This window comes from Anguilla anguilla, chromosome 8 (assembly GCF_013347855.1).
Source record: "Anguilla anguilla isolate fAngAng1 chromosome 8, fAngAng1.pri, whole genome shotgun sequence".
NCBI classification, from domain to species: domain Eukaryota; kingdom Metazoa; phylum Chordata; class Actinopteri; order Anguilliformes; family Anguillidae; genus Anguilla; species Anguilla anguilla.
In genome coordinates this window covers 19,403,098-19,430,907 of record NC_049208.1, presented here as the reverse complement: position 1 = coordinate 19,430,907, position 27,810 = coordinate 19,403,098, and the positions used below count along the sequence as shown (strand labels likewise).

Genomic DNA, 27,810 nt, shown 5'->3' with positions numbered 1-27,810 from the left:
CCAAGCTTCTCTGAGGATACTCGAGCAGCGTCCTCAACTGCCGATTAATTATTTAGTGCCACAGAGGAAACTGAAACCGTTTATTCCCCCCCCCCGCTCAATTCTCAGAGGACAGTGGCACTCCCAGAGGCTTGCAAGGACTTTCATTTCCATTACACAACAGCCGCTCTTATTAGTCACTGAATCAAGACTTGGAATGACGCACCCGGTAGGGATAAGCACAAGCGAAAGAGCGGCCATTGCAACTTGTGCTTGTTTAACTGGCTTGTGCAGGCAGCATTTGCCGAGGGGACCGATTCAGAACAAATACAGCTGCAATACGAGCAGCCAGACAGAGCCCGAGCCGACATATCCCTTTCACAACCCGATACGCATGTCACTACACACGTGTTGCTGCTTGACTGAGTTTGCTTTGCATGCGTCCACCAGGCCAATACGTTTTCACATCCATATTGACCACACTGGTTTACTCATTTTAAACAAGAGAGAATAAAACCCATTACTTTGCAAGCCAAAAATCTTCACCTACTACACCACATTATGCTGATTATGTAACCAGAATGTCTTGCCTCGACTGAAGGGAACTACACAGCACACTTCTGTTCATAAACGGACGCACCAGCTATGCATCACAGATGCATTCAGTGTCTTCAATTAAAAAAAATATAAGAGCTTTCTGCAATAACCTGCAGGCCACTGAATCTTCTAACTGAGTGGCACCAAGCCACTTGGCAGTGCCTCTGATTTATTCACAGCAGCTAAAAGCCGAGGTGAGAGAAATACATTTCCACCAGTCGGCCTATATCCACTAAAAACAAACAGCAGATGGAAGATGCAAGTGTGCGGAAAAACAACCTTATTCATTCTGGGTCAGGGCATTCTCCCTGGACACTGAGTGGGGAGAGGACTGTTCTTGTACGTACTGTCTTGTGCAAACCTGTACCACACCTGTTCAGTGCACCTGTAACACAGCAGAGTTTAAATAACACCTGTAATGCGTCTTGCCAGAGCAATATCTGTACCCCACCTAAATCAATATTCCACCAGCACTTCACCCAGGCAACACTTCTGAAACACACTTGCATCAGTATTACATAGACACTGCAACTGAGGCATATGTTACAAACTTGGATCAACAGCACACAATCATGGGTCAATGAAACGTCAGTCCTGCAAAAGGCCCATTTTCAAAGCTGTAACCTTCCAAACTCAGTATCACAGCTCGGTATCTTCCCCCAGTTGCAGTCTGCACTGATCCTGGTTCAGCATCCGGCACGTTTTGCACACGACAAAGTTACGCCCCGTTTGCAAAAGAAAAGCAATCCTGGGGTCGGCACCGCACACACTTTTTGGGGTTCGGATGTGATCCTGGCCATGCTGGCGGCAGGCCTGAGAGGGGTGAAGCAAACCTGCAGGTCAGGGTGAAGGGCTCGCAGGGCCCCCGTGATCCTCATGCCGCCTGACCCTACGAGCCTCAGCTGTCTGTACCCAGTGTGAGCAAGGCCAGAGACAATCTGGCACCCCCCTTAATAACACCCTGATCAAGGGAAAATTTCTGAACACTCTCAACATTACATTTGTAAACAGACTCCCTCCCTTCATAAATTTGTGTCTTAAATCATTCACAAAACAAATGAATGAAAGAAAATGGAAAAACACCCTGTATGCCAGTCATGTTCACAGTGACTGGCAAAACACATGTATACATTAGGGCCACTGGGACATCTTTTAAAACAGCATGGTGGGACAAATTAATCAATTTCCATCAAAACCTTGGAGGCAGGAACAGCAAATGAAGCAATCTCATCCTGTTTTCCATCTCCCCATCAAAAATGAATTGCCGATTACTCAAAATATTCACCTCCTGGCCCCTCATTTTACACAGTTGCTATGGAAAGCACAAAGAAGGTACCAGAAAGCTGGATAATTTTGCATTCGATTGTTCCTTGAATGAAGAGATCTGCTAAATACACAAGAAGCAACATTTTCTACAACCTGGCTTACTCCCAAAAGTCACACTAACCTCTTGCTTCCGAAAAGATTTTTTAAAATTCCTATGACAAAAAGAAAGAAAGAAAGAACAAAGAAGGCATATCAGCTACAGTTGAAGAGAGAAAGGCACAGCATTTATAGTAAGGCTACAATGCATGAGCTTGCTTCAAGAGTGACAAATCACTCATAAGTGAACAAGCACACCATTGAGAAGCACTTTCCGAGAGCTCCCGGAAAATGACTTTCTAATGGTGATTTGCTTATTCCGACATGAATCAGGAGGCTTTACCTCCTCTAGCCCTGGTGGCCCGTTAACCAGCTCTGCATCTGACCTACCCAAATTCAAGAAAGGGCTTGTTTCCCTGTCGCGGCTGTAGGTGACGGCTCCGTCAGCCTCTGAGCGAGAAACCTGCATGTACCGTCTCATGGCCACAGATGCTGGGGAGAATCCGTCGGGCTGCAGCCTCTAGGCTTGTGGAACGTAGCTCAACTTCCCTCCCTGCTCGCCGGGTTGGGTCGAATCTCGTCCTCGGTGAAAGATAGCAGTCTGCCGGCGCGGTCGCTCACCCGAGTCTCTAATTAACAGCCCATGTGGCTGGAAGGCCGGTTTGTCGTTACCGATCTCCGGTTGGAGCGTATCGGGTTGCCTTATGGGATGTCTCCTCAGGATCGAAGAGAGGGATGCATCAATATACCACAGCGGAAAGGAAGGGTGGACCCAAGACTGTTTATGTGTGGCCGTTCACTTGTCAAATTGCCTCAAGTAGTGAAGAGGGGTTATCGGTTGGGCAGTGAATTACCTCAGCCTCCCTGTCCTTTTCATTACCAAGACGATGAAGAAAATAAAAATCACTCTTGATCAGATTGGATTATTTTGTTGTTAATTTAATTTCCTGCTAGTAGTTAAGCATAAATTGATTTAGCTGCTTTCGTAAAAGACCTTAATTATTTATTTTTGAAACATCCACTTTAATTGCACCTTGCACTTTACAATTTATTCTTGCACTAGGAGAAACCAAATCCCCTCAACAAAGGACAGAATAGCATAAAATTCAGCATGCAGCATTGACAGAAAATAAGAGTTAGGTTTCAAATGGAGTCCATGCCTGCTACTCTAAAACAAAATGGATGTTGCTTCCCTCCTTCTCCCCTGGGATATTAATCTCTGTTACATTTTGTGTGAGCATGATGGGTCGTTCCTTTCAAGCCCCTCCAGGTATATAAATGTGTTTTGTTTTGAAAAGTAAGCATGCACATGATCTTTTTTTTAGGAGCCATGAAAGATTAGGCTCCAGAGCTCTGGAAATAACTCCCTGCCTAATACTCACTCTCCTAACTCCAGACTGACTAACCTATTCTAAAAATCAATGCAACCAGCATTTCTTTTAAAAGTGGAATGGACCATATTTTCTTCCGTCCAAACCCTTTTCCGAGTTGTGATCCAGTAGGATCAGTATCTTCCTAGACTAAGACCTTGACTTCAATATTAATACATTATGTGTATACCACAGGCAAATCCTTGTTTCTACTAAAAGGGATGCCTTTAATGTGCTTTACATAGAAAAGCATAATAATGAATGGGCCAATGATAGGACCACTAATGGACTGCATTTATGTGTTGAAATGACAATCTTGTGACCGACGGCCCAAGACCCTCACATCATTAATTTCCATGGCCCAGCGAAGCGGACCACATCCTCTCCAATCCTCTCACTAAGCGTTCAATTAAAATGCCAGAAGAGAGACAGGCCATCCCTGCGTAAACATAGAAAGGGGACATCATATTCATCTTGTCTTCTGTAATTCATTGATGGAGCTCGGCTTCATGGTGAAGAAGAAAGCACCACTGGGCAGAGTGAAATATACGCTTTGCCGTGAAGGAAAATAATGGAAGGTCGCATACATTTTTCCTGCATGACCATCATGTGCACTACATCTTTCCCTGGGAGCTGTCAAGGTCACAATGGATCAGAGAGCAGCGAGAGCCAAGGTTAATCATTTCCTTTATTTACAGCAGCTATGGTGCAATGTGGCCTTCTGCAAATATGGAATTAATGGGGGGTAGGCTAATGTGAATTACAGAATTACATATTTGGTGGTCCTTATTATGTCAAATAAACCCTTGTGAAGGCCACATACTGTACTCTCTGTAAAATACTCATAACCTTTAATAGTTTTGTATTGCTTATCATTTGTCTTTTTTACACTAAATGATCATAAAATTAATAAGATCCAGTTATATGGGTTATTCAGTAATGTGAAGAACTATTTCATGTTTTTCAGTACGACTCTACGTACAGAGTTTAAGATCGAAACTTCTTGAAAATTAATTTAACAATATGTTCCATTCGCTCATATATTTTGAAAATATTTTAAAAGAACAAGAGCTGCTTTCTGAACAAAGCAGTAACAAAATTTCCAACAAGGTTAATTGTGCTGGGCAAGGTATCTTTACAAGATTCCCTTTTAGTAGACCCCAGTGGTACTCATCATTGGAAAATTTCAATTAGTGTGTGGAGCTCCATGCCAGTACATTTTTAATCTGCAAAATCCATGTGATTTCTAAGCTGGATGATGAAAGTGTTGCTCCGATTAATTCTTGGGACCTCAGGAGCAAAAAAAGCTGGTTTATGATGAAATGTCACTTGACTGCCAATGTTATATTTCCAAAATTATCACATTTTATAAGCTGCTTTTTCACAGACACGACTAAGTCGAGACATTATTAGTGCTGACAGAGACATACAGAATTGCAATCAATCATTGTGGACACACGGAAAATAGATTTGCATGCGTCTACCCAGTGTTGCATGTGAAGATTATGATAGGATTTTGCAGTGACATTTCATTAAATGCAATGTATGGAAAGTGGGGGGGGAGGAGGAGTGGTTTGATACTGTGCAAAAGGGAAGCCCATCAGTCACACACTGCACATGGCTTACTGTGACAAGGACCCAAGGGACTGGCCAAGAAAGACAACCATGCAGATCTGGCAAGAATGCTGCTACGCTTTATCCAGCTATGTGAGTGTTATTGAAATGCATTAGTTAGGAGGTCCTAAGTGTTACAGAGCAAAATAATGCACATTAAAACCCAGACTGGCTTCTTCTTGGTTAATTTCATACCATAAAAATCTGAATATACAGTATGTAAACAGAAAGAGATAGCATGATGGATAATAAATTAGTGCTGCTAGGTAACAACATTGCCTGCTATATATGTTTAGGGTACTTACTGTCTTACTTAGCTAGCTGTTACTAAATATGTCTGGATGCATGTTATTTTTAACTGCCTCTTACCTCCAAGACAAAAAAGAAAAGCTACTGCATCTTTTTGCTGCTACAGTTAAATACACCAAAAGCAACATGGTTCCACAAGTCCAATAATCAACACGATAAATGAGTAATTCACTTTCCATTTTTATAAAGTGAAAACCTAGTGGTTTACTACTAAAGATTGGTTACTGTACACAGACCTGTATACAGGAGAATGTCTGTTGGTTACTTTGTCTCATTTCTCAGGTAAATAGCTATCTCTGATAAGCTCATAACATTTGCCGACTGCCAGCACCAGGAAAAATTGAGACATGCATGACTTCAGCTAAGTGACAAAACCAGTCCACTCACCACGCTCACCTTCAAGGAGTTTAGACTAATTCTTAACAACTGAATTCTAACATAAAACCACTGGCCTGTTCTGCCAACCTGCTCTGCCCACCCAAGTTCAGTGGGCTTAGACCACAAATACTAAATATTAATCTCTACACATGGATTTTTTGTTAAAAAAAAACAAAAAACAAAAAACGCTTTAGCTGTTCTATATAAAATGTCAGAATGTACAATTGTGCATCATAATAACCAAAGTTGCCAGAAAATCAAACGCTGGGCATTATTATTTATAGTAAAATTCTTTGTGAGAGCTCACATAACACCCTGCTTGGAGTGCTGCTAGCAATGATTCTGAAACACAGTCATACAGACAAAAACACAGACTGCAGAAAATTCCAAAACTGAATGCTATAACCATAGTTGAGTCTCAAATTATTACTTCTTCTCTAAATCAACAGACACAACTGCTTGATTGCATAAAAGCTGACACTGTGGTACTTCATCCAGTTGCTTCAGGTGTCCCCTGTATGGCACCAAGATTTGTGAACCTTGAAGGGAAGGCCACATGTAAAATAGATGATGACCTATAAATCTCTGTCTGCATAGCACAATACAACACAGCCCTGCTGCTATCTAAATTTATAAGGCAATGACGTTTTCTCAAAAGTAATTTTAGCGGTTGCCAGTGCTCTGCTGGTCTTAATCTCTGGTGATTCTCAGAAAAGGACTTTGAGATGGACCTGAATATGGAAAGTGTCCTTGGAATTCCCCTGCTCCTTTCCATTGGGGAACCTAATCTTCTCTTATGTCTGTTCCCTGCAGTGCCTGGCATAATCAGCGTGCTTTGTTATGGTTTTTAGTGTGCTATGGGTCCATTCTACAGGTCTGTATGAATGGGAGGACACTGACGTTCTAAAGACCCGTGTTACTGCCTTGTCTTTGACCTGCAGCTGCGGCCTATTCCCTTATCTTGCCTGTCCATCATCCCCTGAGATTTCCAGTTCTGAATGATCTCTAATCCTTAGGGCTGAGGCCCCAAGGTCATCTCTATTACAAGGTTACCAAAGGTTAATGAATGTTTGTCTAAACCTGCAATCAAAAAAAAAATCTGCACCATCTTCAACGTCTGAGGGACATCTGACTGCTTTGAGTTCTCCCATGCTGCCAGCATATTAAACCCAAGTCAATCTATAAATGACACTAGCCTTTCCTCATCTCTGGGGAGTTTATAGACATAAGAACAAACACCAGGCTTCCTATTATCTGTGCAGCATGGCATCAGAAATAGGAAGACTTCTTAAATCCCTGGATATCCATTCCTGGGCCAGGTGGTAATTTCAAAAGCCAGACCATCTATTCAGGACAGGAGTACAAAGGCAGAATACTGAGACCAACCACCATGTGACCTATATATACCTTTTTGCCCATGCTCCCCATACCCTTCAATATGATGAATTTCACAGAGCAGCCAAAAAATGCATCCAACATTCCAGGTCATTCTTTCAAATTTAAAAGCACTTCAGGCTGGGGATGCTGCGCAGCTCACTAGGTAAAAGTACAGTGATCCGACTATGGCCGGCAACCCTGCAGAGGTGGAGCACGATTGGCATTGCAATTCAGTTCATTGGGATTCAGTCAGTAGGGATAGTAGTGTTCAGTGTTCACTCGACCGACCCCCCTTGTTGGACATCCGAGCACCTGTGGCTTGTTCTCTGTGCATGTATATGATTGGGTTTCCTCCATCCTAACTCTGCGCATGTGCAGCTTGTTCCTGCAATGTGAAAAGAAGCATCTGGCTGGCTCCGCATGTTCCAGAGGATAACCCTGAGTTGTTTTCACCAAACTATGTACAAGCATATAATATGGGCACACTTGGTACATAATTACCAAACTGGGCATTCCAAATCTGGGATTAGAGATAGTAAATTTTTAAAAAAGCACTTCAGGCCACCATCACTGTAATATTTCTGCATATACTGGTCAAATCAGAAAAAAATGTTTAGAAAAAATGCAATCACAATCTATGCATAAACTGTCTAACGCAGAGACATAATTATCGACCATTATCCAATAAAAACATACATCAACAAAAATGCTTTCTTGCAGGAAAAAAAAAAATCACCTCCGCACTGATCACACTGGCATGAATAACATGAACTGTTCTCACTGTGGTGGAATGTTCAAAGTTTGAAAAATTTAGAGTTCATTTAAATTTTTGTTAAACACATAATATGCAGGATTTTTTAGCCTTGCTGTGGTCCTGTGTTTATAAGTCGCCTCCTCCATCTTCAACCCTGCCCACTCACCCCGAGTACCCGACTTTGGTCATCTAGCTATGTAACATAGCTTTTTGCTTCACTATATCTAGGCTTTGCCTCAGCCATTGCAGCAACTAGCTAGCTAGCAACAGACACCGCTGAAAACTGATCCCAAACCACAGGCTCTGGAACCACGCCCAGAAACTTCCCAAACACATTTTAGAATAACAAATACAGGTGAAGGTGCACAAATTCGGCAAAAGTGCGTAAAGACAGAGATTGCCAGTGCACCATAGATATGCCTTTGCATGGTCATTTTATAATATTTTTATAACAACATTTTTGCCACTGATTGCAATTTACATTCATTCCCACAATGAACGTAAAAAAAACAACAACACAAAAAACACCACAAATTATATCGCACATTTTTAAAAAGCTGCTGCAAATTAAGTAATTTTCACAAAAAAAGCCCCTCAAAATCCTGGTGGGTCTGATAAACAAGTGCTTTATTTCATGCACCTTGAGATCCTTGCCTCCTTGCTTTTCTTTTTAACCTTGTAACCCCACCTGTTTGAAATAAGTAAAACAGAAATGAATTCAAAGAGCTTGCATGCACACTGGAGAACACTACTTATACTTCCCTTACTGTAAATACCATGAAATTGCATGTTTCCTGAACTATTTGGCCCTTATACATCCTGTGTAATCCAATGAGCACTGATGGGCAGTCCTTTTTCAAACTTTTGTATTCAGCCCTACATACTCATACTCTAACCATGTAGTCTATTGTTGATGAAGTGTTGTGTACAAGCAAGGCTTCCTCGGCTTAAAAATATTATTTTATTTAGCATGAAAAAAAGCATGAATAGTATGTATATATGCAGGACTAACATTTGAGTGATGGATCTTGTACTAACAGAATTCTGTTAGTGAGTTAGCTATGTTCTGGTGGGTGCACAACATCAATTCTGATAATATTAATAAATTCACACTTAGAATTTGTGAATAGGAGCTGGATGATTCATGGTATATGTGCTTGTTATTTATGTGCAAACTGCAATGTATCTATGTGTATTTTGCCTTTGTGAACTACTTTATGAGAGTAAGTCAGGACACCAGTAAATCTGTCCACCTAATTAATTCAGCCAGGAATGTACTCTCCGCCTGGTAATTAGGCTTTCTGCTTCAAATGAATTCTTGCAGATTTTTGTATACACATCCAGTCAACCACTATCCCAACCCAATTCAATTCCAATTTCCAATTAAAGTAGAACTGCACGTTTTTCATGGCAGCCATTTGTTCCCACATCTGTGCAGTTTCTCCGTAACTCCTGTGACCTGGAAGGACATTTGGAATTTGCAGTTTGATTCTGGCAACAAAAACCTAATGGGGCCATTAATGACTACCACTGGGTGCTATTATCCTGAGATAACAAAGTCCATAAACACTGCGCTGAAATGCTTTCCGACCGAGCTGATGTCCTTTCCTTAGCCAGCAGGGAGACCTGATGTGAACACCTCAACAATTTATGAGGGAAATTCCGTAAACAGGCAACACGAGGGAGGGCTGAGACAGCCTCAGTTGGAAAAGGTCAGGGAGATGACATTGAAACTGCAGAGCCCTGCAGCATGCGTGGGAGGACAGATGGTTTCGGTTTCTGACAGCATCCACTCCTGCGCTTCAGTAAGCAGGATGGCAAACTTCTGTACAGATCTAAAGAAGGCTCCAAATCCCACACTGGACTTTTTTTGGGTGGGGTTGGGGGGGGGGGGGGGCTGCCTCCATTTCAACAACAAACAGTTCACCTTGTGAAATTAAGTGCCAAGTAATGGCCAAATCAACTGCCATAGTACATGCACATACAAATGCACCCACACGCAGACACGTGCATGTACACACACACAAACAAGTGCATAAACGGACAGTGGGTACATCCTCAAGAATCATTGCTATTCCAAAGGAGTGGTGAGAGATAGCATGCTATCCAGCACTTCAAATGGAGATGGATGTTCCCTTACTCAGCCGCTCCACCAAATTACCTCATTCTCAAATGATGGTATCCACGCCCGTTTGCATTCTACAGTCACACAGGACTCCAATTATGCTCCTAAACAACCTCTCAGTTTCCGATGAACCCGTTAACAGCCTCCTCTTTGGTTTTTGTGCAACCTCATAAGTGTCTGATACATAATCTCTTCCTGTCAGACCTGGGCAATCATAGCAAAGAGAGTGTGCCTACCTTCAGTCAAATAGAGCCATAGATCTGCCAGTTCTTCAGTCATGCCTCTCAGAGCCCAGGAGGAGAAATGCATTGACAGCTGATGAGGAAAGATTACCTGGCTTTGTGCAGAGGGTGTTTAAAATTCAGAAAGGGCAGGGGGAAAAAGGACTTTGTTGGGTTGCTTGGAGAGTCATTAATAAAGCATGAAGAATATTCCTCACTGGCAACAACCCCTTTTTATGAGCACAGCATGCCGCTAAACCTCAGGGTCCAATTAATCTTCCCTCCAGATTGATTCCCTGTCCTTTAGCTCCCACTGCTGACACTAGTGCAAATGATGTGGGTCCTCGCACATAAGGATAGTGGCCATGGCTGGCAAGGTTCCCTCCGCTTTCCATGTCCATGATAATGTTGGACAATGCTAACCGTTAGTCAGGCCACTATTGCCAGCTGGAAAATGGATCATCCAATTGCTGTTTTTGTCCATGATGACAGGCTTACAAAAGCACAATTTTGAGGGATAAAATTGCAGCATTCAGTCCATTCTAAAAGCATGACCCCCTGGTCACATTCCAATGCCTGGACTTAAAGGTACAAACTGCTAGCCTGCATTCATGAAAGCAATATCTTCAGCCGCAGTACAGTGAGGCTATGATCTATTTTTTACTTTTTCCGTGTTGAGATGTGGTAAAGAGATTGTTGAAATCAGGCAACACAGGAAAACTGCTTTAAATTGAGGAAAGAAACCAACGGTGCATGCATTTTCTGATGCATGAATCTGTTACTAGTCCATCAACATTTTCATTATATAAACTGTTCCAGGGTAGCACTCCAGCACTACTGCAGCATGGACCTCTGCAGATTTTTTTTTTTTTATCAGGAATGACATAGAAAGCCAGTTTCTTGCAGATCGTGAACTAGTGGACACTCTGCTACTTACATTACTGTGAACAAATATTTTCCCCTTCCTGATTTCCCCTCTATTATTGCATACAAAAAAGATCCCAGAAGAACATACAAAGAGCTGCAGGCCTATCTAGCCTCAGCTGATGTCACTGTTCATGACTACACAATAAGAAAGAGCAAGTTTATTAATGATGACGAATTGTCAAATTATCAAGATTTTTTCAATTATGATCGGTGAGGAATACAACTGGAGTTGAATTAACATTTTTTTTAAACAAGAACGAAAGGTGAGTGAAATCACAAAATGTGGCCAAGTTTTTGATAGAGGATGAAAAATGAAAGAATGCAAAACACAACACCATAAAATGCGGATTTATTTTGTGTGGAGCATTACCTTCAACTCAAAAAGTCAGTTACCAATGTTTTTCACCCAGGAGAAATATCTGTATTGTACAACAGTACGAGAAAAAAAGCAACTCCTTGAACTAAGTCAGTGAAGAAATATGTTTGTCTGTTAACTTTTATTTATAATGAACCTCACAGTTTATGGCTCAAATAAGGGGAAAAAAGATCCAGGCATAAAGTCGACCGAACAACCATGAATATAAGAGCCTGAACTTAAATCAGACATAGTGCTCATGGCCCAAATAAAATATGTCTGACTATTATGAGATTGACCTGACAGTGAAACATCGCTATTGCTGGCTTGCAGGACGCGATTATAGCTGGCGAGTCAAGATTTTGATTGAATCGGAGCCTTAAAACTGCCTAGTAGACCATATTTCAAGAGACAAACAATTACTGAAAACAAACATCCATTGTCAATATTAATGTAATGGGCTATATATTTGTTTTATTGCTTCCACGGCTCTATTTTCTGACAACATTAAATTGTCAAATCCCAATGATTTGCTAACAGCCCGCGGCTCAAGTCAAGGCAGTCTGAGCTGGATTCCTAAACTCTGTGCCCCGTCAGCCACAGTGTCTGCAGGTTTTCATTCAAACCTCAGATCTACCTAATTTGATAAATTATTGTCTTGATTCCACTGCTTAGTTCTAGAGTGTGGCTGAATTCAAGAGAGGAGGAACATGTTCTGGACTAGGGTTGCTCAAGACAGCAGACATAGCCCGGTGATTTAACATCTGCATCAGCTACCCAACAAGAAACCTGTAACTTCATTTCTCTATTTCATAATACAGTAAATCACAACAAAATTACATATTTATCATATATGGTGAAGTTACGAACACTTGCAGTGCTGGGAGGTGATTAAATGAGTTATATAATAGCTATAATAATGATCTGGGTTGCTAAGGAGCAGATCAAATCTATACACACCCATGAACAAATGCACAGTGAGAAGGATAAAAATGTTAACTTGTGGGTCCATGCAGCCGATGAGCTTGGCAGTCTCATACATTGAGTATCTTGAATGTCAGTGATGCACAGGCTACTCTGGGTCCTCAGGACGACCAGGACGGAAGAGTAGGGAATTTTGCTATCCTGCAACTATACTATTTATTTTTAGTCTGTTTTAATTTTTGAAAGATAAAATAAAAGCACCAACAAGCACAAACCTTTTACAGCTATCGTCCATCTAAGTACAGTAAGATTCAATTAAATCTCTTCTCTATACTCTGGAAAAACCTCCGCTTTCAACCGTTGCTCATGAAATAAGATTAATTTGCATTTCAGCTACCCTTTGAGAGAAATTAACAGAAGTAAAAAAATGTAATATATTATAACAAAAATATATTAAAATTTCAAGTGTATACAAGTGTCAGGCAACCATATTAAATTCAATTTCTTGACTGTTCCTATATTAAGGAATATTGCATTTGGAAAAATTTTTAGCACATAATTAACACAAACAGACAGAGGTGCATTCACATTGGTGCAGGAACCGAACAGAATGGACACTACTGCAGATTGAATTTGGAGCGTGTCTTTGGGCAAGGCCTCAGTCTGAGGAGATGATCTGCACTTCAGCTCTGTCATACCGAATCAAAAAATAAAACACACACACACACAGCTTCTTCACCATTCACATACATCATTAGCAATACATGACCCACCCCATCAAAGAATTTATCAGCTTACATAGTCAGAAATTCCTTTGCAATTGACTGAAAACATCCGATTTATTCCCTACCCTTGCCTTCTAGTACTCTCAGAACGTGCGATTGCTTTGATGTGAAATCGTTTTTTTAATGATTGAGGCTCAAAAGGAAAACCTATGGAGTACCATAGGTTGCCTTTGAGCGATTGTAAACCTCTTCCCTTTCGGTAGAGCCATTTGCAGCTGTGCTTTATGCATTAAACCAACTCAAGATTAAAGTTGTTTTGAGTGCAATTTCTTGATGGATCAGAATGCGAGAGGCCACAAACATAATCCAGCTCATGTACACAAGACAGACCTGGGCTGTTTTCTGCTGTTTGAGTGCAGCAGTTAGAAGTACATAAGCCGCTTTTCCACCGCATGGTACCAGCTCAACTCGACTTGATTCTACTCGACTCTACTCGCTTTCGGTGCCAGGTACTTCGTTTTCCACTGCAGATAGTACCCCCGTCAATGTAGCTGGTCGTCATAGCAACGCCGCATGAAACTACCGTGACATCATCTTCAACGCGACACACACAAGAACAATGGAGAATATCGAAGGGACGGTGTACTTGATTCTCGGTATGTGGCTGTTTGTCACAGCAAGGAGACAAATTTTGTTTCAGAAGAGGCAGCAAGACAAAAGACTGCTGAAAAAAACAGGAGAGTTTGGGAAATCCTACATCAGAGCTCAGACATCGAGACGACTCTGGTTGCGCAAAAGCGACGATTCTAGTGACGATTATCTCTGACCAATCAGTGGTCTGTAGTGTTTTCACGTAACCTTTTGGTATCGCCTCAGCTCGCTTGGAACCTCAACGGAGGTCATACCAAAAAAATGTACCAGGTACCAAGTACTATCCACAAGTTTTTCCCGATGGAAAACCAAAAAAGTCAAGCAGAGTCGAGTCGAGCCAGTACCACGCGGTGGAAAAGAGACTATATTAACCACATTCTTTCAGTAAACCACATGCCACTGTTAATGCCACTTCTTGCTTTCTCCTCCTCTAAAGCCTTTTTTAATTTGCACACCGTTGAATCCTTTGAAATTTCCTTCGTTTTCAGTCTTTCAAATAAAGCTGACATTTATATAGTTTCTGAGCAAATATGATATTTATTAGCTGTACACACAAATAATAATCACAAATAATACTTTGTGTGTGTGTGCATAAACACATAAATATATATAACACTATACATAAATGAAAGGGAAGGGATTAGGAATAAATCCTTACATAAATTACATAATTGTACCAAAGTGTTTTTTCATCCTTCTCAATTTTAACCAAGCAAAATACAAAGATGTCATGCATCACATTGCACATTAGTGATTCATGAGAAGAACCTTATAGTCAAGTCAAATTCATTAGTGACTTATCCAAAAGATTGAGTTATCAGAATGTAAATGTGGTCTCATATATTGCTGAATTTAGAGAACATATAATCCAGTATTGTATTTATATAACAGATAACAGTGCAATGAAATGTCAGCATAAGCATGGGTATGGCCAAATTCCAGACATATGGTCTAGAGGCCTACAGAAATTCAGGAATACATTTTTTTTTTCTAAAGAAAACTCAGATTCATCTTGGAATTTCCATCAGTGAATACTGCAATATTCAATCTGAAATCGCCCACAGTGCGATAATGCCACAGCTCTGGCAGTTCATCAGTATCGATATTGAAAAGTATTTAAGCAAATAGCTCAGGAATGCAGGCTGAACAGTAAGCTGCATTACAATAAGTGCTGTTCTGGCTGGCCAACAAGAAAGTGATGTGTGGTTTGCATTCTCCCTTTAATGCAATTCCCAACTACCAGCTACTCCCTTTAATATAAAATGGTCATACAGCCATAAACTATAAATTATAGGCATATGTCAATCTGATACTGTATAATCCAACACATCAGAATTCAGAATGAATTTAGTACCAAGCATACAGTATGCTTAAATGTCATATTCTTGATTTTCTGTATACTTCGTATATGCTGCCCATACAGCATACAGATATATCGTTTCTGTAATATTTTCTATCCCTGGTGGTCTGTTTGAGATCTGACAGACCCCAGAGAAGCAACAGTGGCTTCTCTCCAATCAGGGAGCTAGAGGCCGGCATCCCTCTGCAGTCTGTTGATGAAGGGCTTAATCATGCATGAAAGACAGCAGATGACCTCGTCTCTGTTGCTGCCCGGCAACCAGCCCCGTACCTTCCCTGTGCACGCTACAGTAGCTGCCCACATTCCGACAAACGCCTTTCAAAAAGACAATAAAGGGAGCCTTTCAGGTGTGGAGCTGGCTGACTGCTGATACTGAAATAGCCCCACACAATGCTGCAGATTTCATTCTGGCAGGTTCCAGCCAGGGACCTGAGAAGTCACAAAATCACTGCTTTTTGAATTCATTCATACATTTGATTCATTTTTAGTACATGCATAGTACTGTATACAGTGAGCTCAATAATGTTTTATTGATGTTTTCTAATGGACAAAGACCTATTTCTGCGTAATTTTGGCTCTGTACTCCACTTTTAGATAATCAAGCAATTCACATGTGGTTAAGAAGCACATTCTCGGCTTTTATTTAGGGGTATTTATATATATGTTATTTGTAAGTAGAAGGACTTGTCATGTAGTTATGTTTAGCACTAGTCATGCAGCATATCCTTTGTAAGCACTGACTGCTTGAAGTCTGTGACCCATAGATATCACCAGGTGCTGAGCATCTTCTCTGGTGATGCTCTGGTAGGCCTGTATCGCAGCCATTTTCAGCACCTACTTGTTTTGGGATTTAGTTGCATTAAGTCTTCTCTATAACATTTGAAATGCATGCTCAGATGGATTAATAATTTTCCCATTTTGGCTTTGAAAAACTCCTTTGTTGATTTAGTAGTTGCTTTAGTTTGGAGGCACTGCTAGAACTTTAGCACAAAAGATGCTTCTGTACTCTTCAGAACTACGTAATTTTGCTGCTGTTATCAGCAGTTACATCATTACTGAAAATAAGCGAGCCAGTACCTGTGGTGGCAACCATACATGCCCAAACCATAACACCCCCACCAACACGTTTCACAGAAGAGGGGTGCTTTAGACCTTGTGCAGTTCTTGCCATCACTCTGATACAAGTTAATATTAGTGTAATTTATCCACAAGAACTTTTTCCAGAATTCTGCAGGCTATTTAAGCTACTTTTTAGTGGTTTAGTGCAAACTAAAAGTGTAGAAAACTCCTACACAGTCTGGTCACTAACCAGACCACCGTGTCTCCCTCCCCCCTGCCATCCCTTCCAATAGACCTGTGAAAACTGGTGTGTCACTACCCCACCTCAAAAAATAAAGCACAATCGAGCAGAAAAAAGGTTAGAGAAAGAAACATGCTTTAAGACTAATGGGCAGCAAGGGAGAAGCATTTTGTTGCACTAAAGGACAAGTGGGGCGTGTGCGCATGTGAACGTTTGTGTGCGTGTTTTGTGTTTGCGTGTGAATGTGTGCGCGCGTGGGGGGTAACGTCCTTGGCATTCTTCATGCAAGCATACACACAAACACACAAACATACAAACACACACACACACATAAAAGGCACCCTACCAGAATTGTTGTTCTCAGAATCCATCTCTGTGCCAGCAGTAAGGCTCTGCGCTGTGTTACTCCTCTCGGGCCCAGCGGGTCTCTCTTCTCATTCAGCTCGCCGCTCGCTTTTAATCTGTGACCTTGCGGCAGTTTCCTTATCCGTTCTGCAGCAGAACCGCTGATGGGTGCAGGTAGCTGCGGCGGTGGCCTGCTGCTTCACCTCACCTGCACTGTCAGCTCCGGCCCCTCACCGAGAGACGGAACACTTTGCCTACAGTTTTATTTTTCATGTCCGGATTTAAAGCGAGTATGACACATCACAAATAAGCGTTTTTTGTTGTTTTGTTTTACTATAAGTAAAAAAGTGGCGTACAGCATTTAGCCTCTCACCAAGGGAGGAGGGGGTTGCAGTTTTCAGACTATTTAACCTGCCTGCCCAGTATAGTTTTGTGAGGGCTAGCACCATTAAGTTGGGATATGACCCCCTGGACTAATGTTAAGCCAGTGCTTTGTGGACACAGAGTGGGGCTAGAGGGCTTATACTCCGGGTTAACGGTGTACACATTCCAGTGTGCAATACCACAGCTTAAACCGGGTGGTCCAGGCTTTGCTCTTAGCTGCCAGTGGATAATCAGTGCAGCAAAACCCACGCAGAGTAAGGGGCAATCAAGGAGCGCACCTCACTTAACGACAGTCCTTGCTGCAGGCGCCCCAACAGTGTTTTCATTAAAGTCTTCTTCTGTGAACGTGAATGCATGGGGAGAACAGCAGCCTGAGGCTACGTCATTTTAGCTCCTATGGCGCCCATTCCCAAAAAAAAAAAATATTCTAGCCATAGCATGCTGCACTGGAGAGGCCAAGCAGTAAAATGGCTCTGTCCTGTGACAGCAAGGCCATGAGATTGAGGACATGCTGAGCAACGGCCAAATAGAAAATTCTCATCTGCCTGTCCACACTTTCATGGTGAGACAGGTTACCACTGCTGAATACTGAACTGAAGTTTTTAAGGTGTCTTGAAGTATTTGGTCCAGTCAGCCGTCACGGTATAATTGCACCACAAATGCGATTCTTTCCGCTTACGGTCACCCGAGAAATTTTGAAGAAAAGCAAGTTGGTGAGATTTAAGGAATTCTGCAGGCCGTGGATAGCTAGCAAACATGAGTCATGAGGCATTTTTCATTACAATCCATCTAACCTTGATAGAATGGACAACTTATGGTTCACATGTTTAAATGACAAAGTTGAGTCATCCAATTCTGTCACTGACAGATAAAAGAAGGCAAATGGAAGCTCAAAAAGTGACATATGTCAGAAGCTGGTCTTTGAGAGAGGTGAAGCTTGAATGGGCTTGAATGGATTATGCTTTTATGTATGGGTTCACGCATTTTTAACACGATTCACAAGTTTTTGCAACATCTTGTTTATTTAAAGCTATTGTGCCACAATATTGTATATACTATACTTTTAACTGTTTTGTTTCAACCAATGATATGTTTCTGCAAAGTAGAACTGCTGCTGGCCTACAGACCATTACAAACCACCTTGCCAGTGTGAACTTCATGACTTCAACTCTTTTGGTCTGTAACTGAGAGAAATTAGATAATGGCATAATGCATACATCATATGTGCTTTACCTTGTTGTTTACTATTGGAAAGTGTAACATGTATAAGGGTTGTAGAATAAATATATCATGATTATTTATTCCACTACGATGGCTTTAAAAACGATACTGCTACGTCTGTGAGTGGATAGCAGCACATTTTGATTTTTTCTCTTAATAACCCCTATTGACACCTCTGCTTTTGCTAGAGCATAGTGGTCACTGTGCCTAGACCAGGTTTCTGGTGGTAGAATTTTCAGAACTCCTAAACATACTACTCAAAATACCACTGTACCATGCATTCACACCGATTCATAGCCCAAAATGACCAGCACAACAGGGGGTGAAAATACAAACCTTGGTGAAAACAAATATAAATACAAATATACCCTTACAGCTCCATTTGTGCTAAAGAAGTGCTCTTGCTTCCTCAAAACAGAGAACCATTGTAAGACACTGAGAAAGCAAAGGCTAGCTAATTAGAAGCAGAAGTTAGTAGTAGCTTGGTGAACTGAAAAGCAATGATGACAATGACCTCTTTTTTGCTATAAGCCTGCCATACTTGTTGTAACTCTAAGAGAAGAATTAACATTTTAACACAAAACCTCATCACATGTAAGGATAGGCTTACACAACTTCAAAGTTATATTTTTACTTGCAAAATAAAGGCAAAATCTGTAAGAACATTTATCAGGCACATGAGATGTTCTAAAAAGAGAAATTCAGCAGGATAAAGGAGATGCAAAAGCATCAGTTCAGAAAGGTTATATTTAGCTCCGAACATACTTCACAGAACATGATCCGCAAAGCATGCAAATTGAATTTTGACAAAAAAAGCATAAATCTATGATCATGTTATACCACAATGACCATATAGCTACTGAACAGCAGATCAAAAACGATAAGTAATCGCTGATGCCAGCAATTCAACCACTGCATTTGAATTTGAGATTTTTCTGTAATTTACATCTCAAAGAGAGGGGGAGCAAATATCAAGAGATAAAAGAACAGAAACTTCTCCAGGTTCATAGTGCACCCATCTTTTTCCTGTTGCAGCTCCAAAAGAAACCTTTTTGCATCTGGAATGCATAAAGTGCGAAAACCGTGCTCTACAGGGATAATCCAGAAAAAGAAAGAGCTTACCAAGGTGAATGTTTGGTACCAGACTCAAATTCAAACAAAACCCATTCACTTTCATTCACCTGAGCTTCAGACGCCATTGCAGTGCCATCTGAAGCTCATCGAATGAAAAACCATGAAGAAAATCCACCCAAAACAATTAAAAAATATATTTTTCACATTGTTCTGCATGTTAAGAACTGTGTGGTGCGGATAACGAAGGTTTTAGCATTTACTCTCATTTACAATGAGGCAGTGTCCAGACCTGTGGGTAATTGTGCAGAATGAACCCTCCACTATAATTAGGCCAAACTCACAGACCTTTCTAATTTCGGGTGCTGACTGGTCAAAGAAAGTTCATTTTAGTTTCTAGGTACACAAATATCAACCTCACTGAGGCTTAAAGAATGTTGGCAAACAATCATTTCAGATCAGTAATTCTGAACAATTCATCAGCGTCAAAGGATTAGTTACAAACAAAAGATTAGAAACAAAAACTGAAAATTAAAGAACACAAAGAGCTGTTACTGTGTTTTCCCTGCTTATTTAAAAACAAAACATGCAGGAAATGCCATTCTGGTCTTTATAATACGGCATTTAGACAGTACATCCATATGTTCTTATCAAGCAATGTTTTTATTAAAAATGCAATTCTAACCTTCTGAACCCTGAGTTGACAGACGTAAATAAGCAATGGAAAGATAAGAAGGCCAACAAGCACTCAGATAGACTGCAATAAAAGGTCTTATTGGGCCAGATCAACCCAGATAGCACAACAATTGAAATGTTCATTGAGTGTCAATTATTTACCACTTTCAGCAAAGTAGTAAATATTTAGGTTATCTTGAGTAAAGACAATTAATGTGTATCTCACTCCTAGCCTTAAGTGTAAATGGCATGTAAGGAAGTGACCACAATAAATAAATGATCAGTAATGCTTCCGAAATTGAAAGCACTTAAACTTTAATTAATATCTCATGTGTAACACAATGGAATGCTCTGAAATTTTCACACATTTAACAAAAAGTAGTCCCTTGTGGACCATGAATTAAAGGATTAGATTTACTTCAATGAAACACCAAGAAATTATACTTTCCCATTGACTAATTATTATTGACTAATTATGCACTAATGACTGAATACAATTGACCAATTATTAATGTAACACATTATAACAACACAATACAGAAGTTTTGAAATATTTTCACCCACGATATTCAACTTTGTACTTTATTGAACATGTGTTTTGTAGTTGTCCAATGACCATGATATGCACTTTTGTATGCCGTTTTTGATAAAAGTGACTGCTAAATAAATGTAATGTAACTAAACACAATGAAAAACTGCAGCAACGCTTACATTTTTCAATTGCAGCTTATAATTCTTGCCAGTATGTCAGTTTTTCCGATCTGAGTATAAAACTAGAATGGGCTTGTAAGGATGTATCATTTTTGTAAAATTAATGACATAAAACGCAGAATATATCTGAAACAAGAGCAATTTGAAAAAAGATCAAACAGTTTGAGTTGCCCTTCATGGCTATCAAATTATGTACTAACTAATTCGTACCTGGGCCTATATCTTGAAGCACAACATTGATTCTATTTGACTGTGAATACAGCAGTCTCCTGGACTTTTGTTAAGCTACAGTGTATATGCAGTTGTAGCTGGTCTTATGCAGTAAAATTTACAATAGTACAGTTTTTGTAGAGCTTAAGAACATTCTGCCATTGTCAACTATGACATTAGATGACAATAGACATTATGACATTACAGGCAATTAAAAAATGGCATTTGAGGCTTCTGACATTATCAAGTATTGTACTGACATAATGATCTAACAAACAAAATGCAATAAAAGAAATAAAAAAAAATACTAAGTTATTGACAGCTTTGTTTTCAGCACCTCTTTGACACAAACTGGAGTGGTGATTGTGCTACCGATCAAAACACTGTGAACATTCATTTGCAAATTCATGCAAAATATGCTGCATGAATAGGATTAGACTAAAGCTAGAAAGAAACTGGTTTCTTTTGGTCTTACATTCCATCAAATGTATTCTGCAGAAAAAGACCCATAGGCCCATATTGCTTTTGCGGCTGTTTAATTTTTAATCATAATGCATAGGGGTTAGATGTTTCAAGAAATTAAAATGCATGATATGTTTGAACTTTTAATTCAGGTGTTAACATGATGTTTGTTTATTACGAATTCTTATTTATCGACCAATTTAAAGCAAGGTCCCTGTGATCGCTACTGATAGCACCTTCACTTACATAAGAAACCACAGATTCTGGGCAACACCATCAACATGACCTGCTGTCACATTAGGCATTCGCCTTAGCCAAATGAAGTGTCATTTGTGTTGTTCAAAGATTTTGAAAAACATTTTTTAAAAGTCCTCTTCATCATTAGTGACAATACATTAAGCAAATATGCTTTTCTTATACTAGGCATGAGGCAAAGGCACATACAGATTTTGAATCCATTTGTATCAGCATTAGAGTAACAAGATGTTAACCACAGCCTGGAGGTTAAGAGAAAATGATCCACCTGTATACCTACATATATGTACATAGACTATTAAAGATTGTCATAAGAAACGAAAGCGGGTGTAGCAACCGTGAATGCTAATAAACCAAAACGCCATGCCAGGCCTGCAAAGAAAGAACAATTCTAATTACACTCCTGCTACTGGCCTCAGAGACCAAGGCAACACTCAAGATTTTCCCTCAAATCCTCAATCCTCTCAAGTAGAGAAGGTTAATATTAGTCAGCATTAACCTTTGTGCCACAAACTGACTAAAGTAATAACAGTTTACTGAATGTTAAACAGAGCAGAACACAGCCTCTGTTGTACACCATTTCCTAAAATAGATATTCATACCAGCAGCGCTTGTTATGTGATGTATTCCATCCAGACTTATAAACTTTCATTTCTCAGGCAATTTTCAGGCTTTGTGGGAGAAAACAGGAGGCAGAATATTCTCACTCCCAGACCAGAGAAGCATTGTGGTGTGCATTATGCCTATTTATGCAGAATTACTCAGGGAAATAAACAGTGTGCAACTTAGCTCAGAAATGAATGGCTTTCTTGTGGAATTTGTGAGTGTTATGCCTATAAATCTCTTGACATGTACTGTTATGTCCCCTCTGTGTCTGAATTTTATATGGGGTGAAAGAGGCAAGTAAGTCAAATTTATATAAACTCTCAACATGAGTTGCTGGAATGTCTTAAATGCACATGGAAGATGATAACCAAATATTTAACAATGAAAAACTAATAGAAACCAGAAACCAGAACTTCTGTGTGGGAGCTCTACCGTGTATTTGATTGGTTAAAATGCATTTTATTTGTCATTACAATTGTCTGACAGCTTAAAAAACCGCATTACTTATTTCCTGAATGCAGACACCATTATCCTAGGCAGCTTAGCCCTATATGCTTTGAATGCTATGACTTAAACCTTCTGTAATGCATTCACACAACACATGCTTAAAGAGAGTGAAAATAATAAAGCACTGATCATCAAGATTTTTGTCTACAAAAGTACCACTGAGTCAAAGCAGCATACATAATTTCACAAACGCGCACAATTTACATACTGGTAAAGGCTTTCAATGAGAGACATGCTTTCATGCTCCATATCATCACCAGTTGCCCAAGACACCAAACTCCAAGGACACAGAAGAAATTCTGCCAAAGCAGCTCAGCAGTGCAGCGCTTATTTCTGAGGGGACGTGACACGGTACTGCAGAGGAAGGCCAGACGTGAACGCAATGGCAATGCCAGCAAAAGTTCTTACCAATTAAGTTCCGTAATTGGAAGAATGTACAACCTGCTGTGTTGAACAGTAGCTAACGTGAACACCATAAGGCAGGCAACCCTGAGCTGTAGATGAACAATCTGTGGCTGCTAGACCCCATGAGCCGGTCCTCGACTAGTGTCAAGAATTGACAAAGGCACCAATTTTAGACAATTGTGTTGGGTGGTGGATTTCTTTTCTTTTCTTTTGGGTGGGGGGGGGGGGGGGGGTTGGTTCTGTTACGGCACAATTACTTAATTGAGGCTGTTAACGCCTTTAACTATAATGAAAGCCTCTGACCCAGGCAACTGGAAGACATTGGTAGGAAAACTCCAGCGGGAAGACAGCAAACACAGCAGCTCTAATGATCTGTTAGATCAAATAATACCCTTGGCTCGCAGCTCTCAAATTGCACTCGAGAATGAGACTAGTGAAATACTTGAAAATCTTCTGGACAAACACACACACACACATATGCAAACACACATGCCCGTTCAATGTACATTTACTTATTTAAAGGACTTCCAAACAAGTACACTATGTTAAAGTAGTTGCATGCAACATAGTAAATGGGGAAACCCACAAAGATTAGCAATATCTAACCCACTCACACACTCATACACACATACATTTAGGTAGGTTCGCACTCACAAACATTAACACAAACCTGTGCTAACACATATGTAAATATGAATACATGGGGAAACAAAACTACACATTTCTGTTGGTTTTGCCCCAGATGTTAGATGCATGGAGCGACTATGCAGCTAATTCCACACCTGACTTGGGATGGGTTGTTGCAAAAGGTAGTGGCAATAATTAATTCAGACTAAGATGTGCTAACTCTTTAAAGTAAACAAATGGCAGCTATATATCAGCAAAATATAGTAACACATTGCCCTGTCAATGGAAAACATGCCCAGCAGAAGTAGGATTACATTTTCTATAACCAATCATCGTCTAGGATTTAAAATTATGGAGGCAGGTCAGTTGATTTCTTAAATCCATCCTTCATATCACGGCCAAATGAAATTAAATTCACATTTTCAGAAATGAGTTAACTGAAAATATTCAAGTTCACAGTGACCCCTTCTCTTCATCCCAACTGTCCATTAGTCACAACAGTCAACATACAATTTATTGAATCTAAATTGAATGTGCCTCTTCCTACAGTACATATTGCAGATTTTGTTTTTGCATCATAAAATAAATTTTAAAAATGCACTGCCTGCTGCACAGGGATTACAAATACATAAAACTCTTTGTTCAGCTGCTTACAAAGTGGATCAGGTTGATTTGGATAAATCCTACATGCCACGCATACAGAAACAAAGATAATAACACATTTGAAAATATGGGTCCCTACCCTAATGACAAACTATGCATAAGAGGATTTTCTACATCAACAAAGTGTTATTTTCCCAAATGTTAATAATGAATGCGCACAGAGTTAATCATTGTTTAATGAATTAATTTTCATCACCAGCACCTGCAGCGAATGTCTGATGGTTTTCTAATCATGGCCATAGTGTCCAATCTGAGCTGGTCAGGAACACCTGTACCCCTCAGCTAATTCATGCGATTTTCCATTGTGCCAGAAATGAGTTCTTTCTAAATATACCGGTTCAGCAGTGTGCAGCTGAATGCAAGTCTTCTCTTCAGTTAGGGTGACGAGGAGAAATCAAAGGCTACCAAAGGGCTCTATAAAAAGCCAAGAGTAAACAATGTTTACAGCCACAAGGAACACAGATACGGTTTAAATCATATTCAGAACCACCCAGTAACATCCGACATCATCAGCCAAGATTGTGAGAATGTTCAGAGATGGGAGATATGCTCCTAAGAAAATTCAATGAATGCCCAATGTGCATACCAGAGTAACCAAAAACTTCTACAGGTCATGCAAACCCACATGCATCAGAACTGTTTGGCCAACGGTGTGATTGATGAGAGAACAAATCAATATCAGTCTTGGGAATTTCCAATAATTGTGTTTTATGGGAAAGCAAAAGCACCAGCTTCTACAGTATTGGCAGAACTCTGACAGATGGGTCATAATTAATAGAAAAGGAGACAAGGCTTACAGTATGCAATCAAGGCATTCCCAAAATAACCCCAAAACACGAATATAGACAACCCAGAGAAGGTGTGCCACATTATTAGCCAAACTAGCCATATAAGGAAGGAACATTTAACTACTATGTTGTCCATTCAGAAAACGACAGGTGAACTCAAATTGAATAAGCATCCTCTGTGATATGATTTAATTACATATATGAAATTCTAACCTGGCCTGAGAATATGCATGAGAAAACAGAGATTCTTTCATTAAGCCCAAAAACATATATTGCGTCCTGTAGAATTTTCCATTTTTTCCTTTAAATTGTAAGTTATTGATGAAACACATCCACAGAGTCTGTTTGGCAAGTTGAAAATGAACACGTGTCTGTTTTTAAATGTATATAGGCATGTCCATTAATAACTGGATTGGCAAGGATAGGTCACAGCTGTTTGATAAAAAGGTCCCAAAGAGATTTTAATTTCCCTATGCAATTGTGTTCAGCAGAGCCGTTACCAATCTGCACATGGCCTGTGTCTTCACATATGATTAAGGAAACATTAAAGAATGTAAGCTGTGCAATGTACACCAATAAACATTACATGTAAAATAAATGACATTTTTAGGAGGAAAGGCATCATTCTGAACAATGGCAACCATCTAACAGCGCATCTCCCACTCCCAAAAAAAAAATATGCCTCTTAATCTCAACTACCCTTTTATTGTCTATTCACACACCATTTGTCATTGACATGAGAAATGATCGCTTTCGGTTTACTGTAGCTCCTCACAAAGGCATTAAATTAGGTTTAGAAACGAGTCCAATTTTAATACAGAATTCCAAAACTTACAAAATTAGGCGCACACGAAGTGTGTTTATGCCATGCATTGAAGTGGTATTTTCATATCCTCATAATCTGTTTTAAAACACTCCGACCACCAGCGACTGCATGTGGTGTACTTTGCATTAAGTTCACTGGGTCTGAAACGACCAAGCAGAGCGCCTGATTTTTGTGTTTACAAAACTACACTGGCAGTTTTACTCTGGGACCCTAACGTAATCTGTGTCTCACACAGACGTTTAATTGGATAGGGGAACACCCCGATATTTCTGACATACACGGCAAAGGTTCTTTCTTCCCATTGCACTGGCTGTCATCTTGCTTTATCATTTCTGGGTGCATTTATTCCTGGTTCCACGAAACCGCAGTGAGCCTAAGGTAAAAACGGATTACGTTATTCCCCAGTCATAATTCAGAAGTCACATTGCTTACCAGCAGGCATTCTTCTGTAAATTTACTGCAAGGTCCTCTGATGGTACAGTTTCTTTCAAGATTATGTGCTATTTTCCGAATTCACAACTGTCGAGTCTCCTTTACTTCATAGTTTGGCATTGACGTGGGTCCGGGAAGGGCACTACAATGTAAAATAAGGAATGGTATAAATACAATACACGAAACCACAGCGTTTTATTACAAAACCACACTCATATTTCATTTGTAGACATAGGCCAGTTTGTTACATATGTTCATTCGGATTCAAACGTGACAACATTTTCACCTGCAAATCGGACACACATGACTGCAATTCGCTGCTACTGTGGCTACCATTGCCACGCCAAACCTTCGCCAATGTTAGATTCTACGCAACATCGCCTGTCGCTTTAGTGTCCTCTATCATCGCTATTATGGTTTAACTGTCAGCAACATTAACAACAATGTTAAGAGGCTTTAATGCTGAATACCTGTGAACGGTGTGGATTAACCCCTTTAGACAACCGCTTCCTGTAAAAAGTCCGCTTTACCTTGTTGCGGAGCAGAGTTAACGCGGAAGTAGGAGTTTCTCTTGAAACGTAAAGAAGGTCCCCTTTCCACCCACTGCTGCCTATGTCCAGAGTCCGCTACATAACCTCATTTTTCGCTCTGCAGCATCAACAATTGCTCTAAGAGGGGGAAAAAATAAAAGTTAATAGGATCAGAACGGTTTGTGTTGGGATAGAAAGGGTGTCCTCTTCCGCTGATGTCAAGCCTGTCAATCTTGTTCTATAAATAAGGAAGTGAGGGTAAGTCGAGTCGTTCCCTCCCACTACCAGAGCGGACATGTAGAATAGCAATGCACCAGTAACACTGTATCAAATTGGTAACGGTGATGAAACTGTAAGTTAGGTCTCCGATGTCAAAATTACTCAGTCATTTAAGTTAAAACCAGAATGCATTACAATGAACAGAAACTGAGAAAATGCCTCCGTGTCTTCTGGTGAAAATAAAACATTAACAGCCATACGTACGCTTATAACCAGACTGAAAACTTGGGGGACTGCGTAAAAACTGTTACGCACAAATGCATGTAACGTGTCAATAAAAACGAGCAAGGCGAAATAATTTAATTGTGGACTATCTGATTGTATCGCAGTCATACACATGAACGTAACCTACCTGAGAACAAGAACAAAACATGTCCTAAATACGCGCAGCAGGGCACTACAATGTGTAGAACATCATTAAATGAAAACGTTTAGTCTGATATTTGGGTCAATTAAATCAATCCCATGTGACAAATAAAGAATCT

At 40.1% G+C, this 27,810-nt stretch overlaps 1 protein-coding gene across 4 annotated transcripts in view; it reads right to left on the bottom strand.

The window, feature by feature from the left end:
• efr3a (EFR3 homolog A (S. cerevisiae)) overlaps positions 1-27,322 on the bottom strand; it is a 108,509-nt gene extending 81,187 nt beyond the window's left edge. The window contains exons 1-2 of one of the 4 annotated variants that reach the window (XM_035428813.1): positions 26,987-27,322; positions 26,517-26,658 (exon numbers count right to left, since the gene is read on the bottom strand). In XM_035428813.1, coding sequence (XP_035284704.1) covers positions 26,517-26,526 — 10 coding nt within the window. In that variant the 5' untranslated portion in view covers positions 26,527-26,658; positions 26,987-27,322. Of the gene's footprint in view, positions 1-10,101; positions 10,151-26,516; positions 26,659-26,802; positions 26,942-26,986 lie in introns of those variants that run through there. The other 3 variants (XM_035428814.1, XM_035428815.1, XM_035428812.1) reach the window with 3 other exon arrangements.
• Between the last annotated feature and the right edge of the window lie 488 nt (positions 27,323-27,810).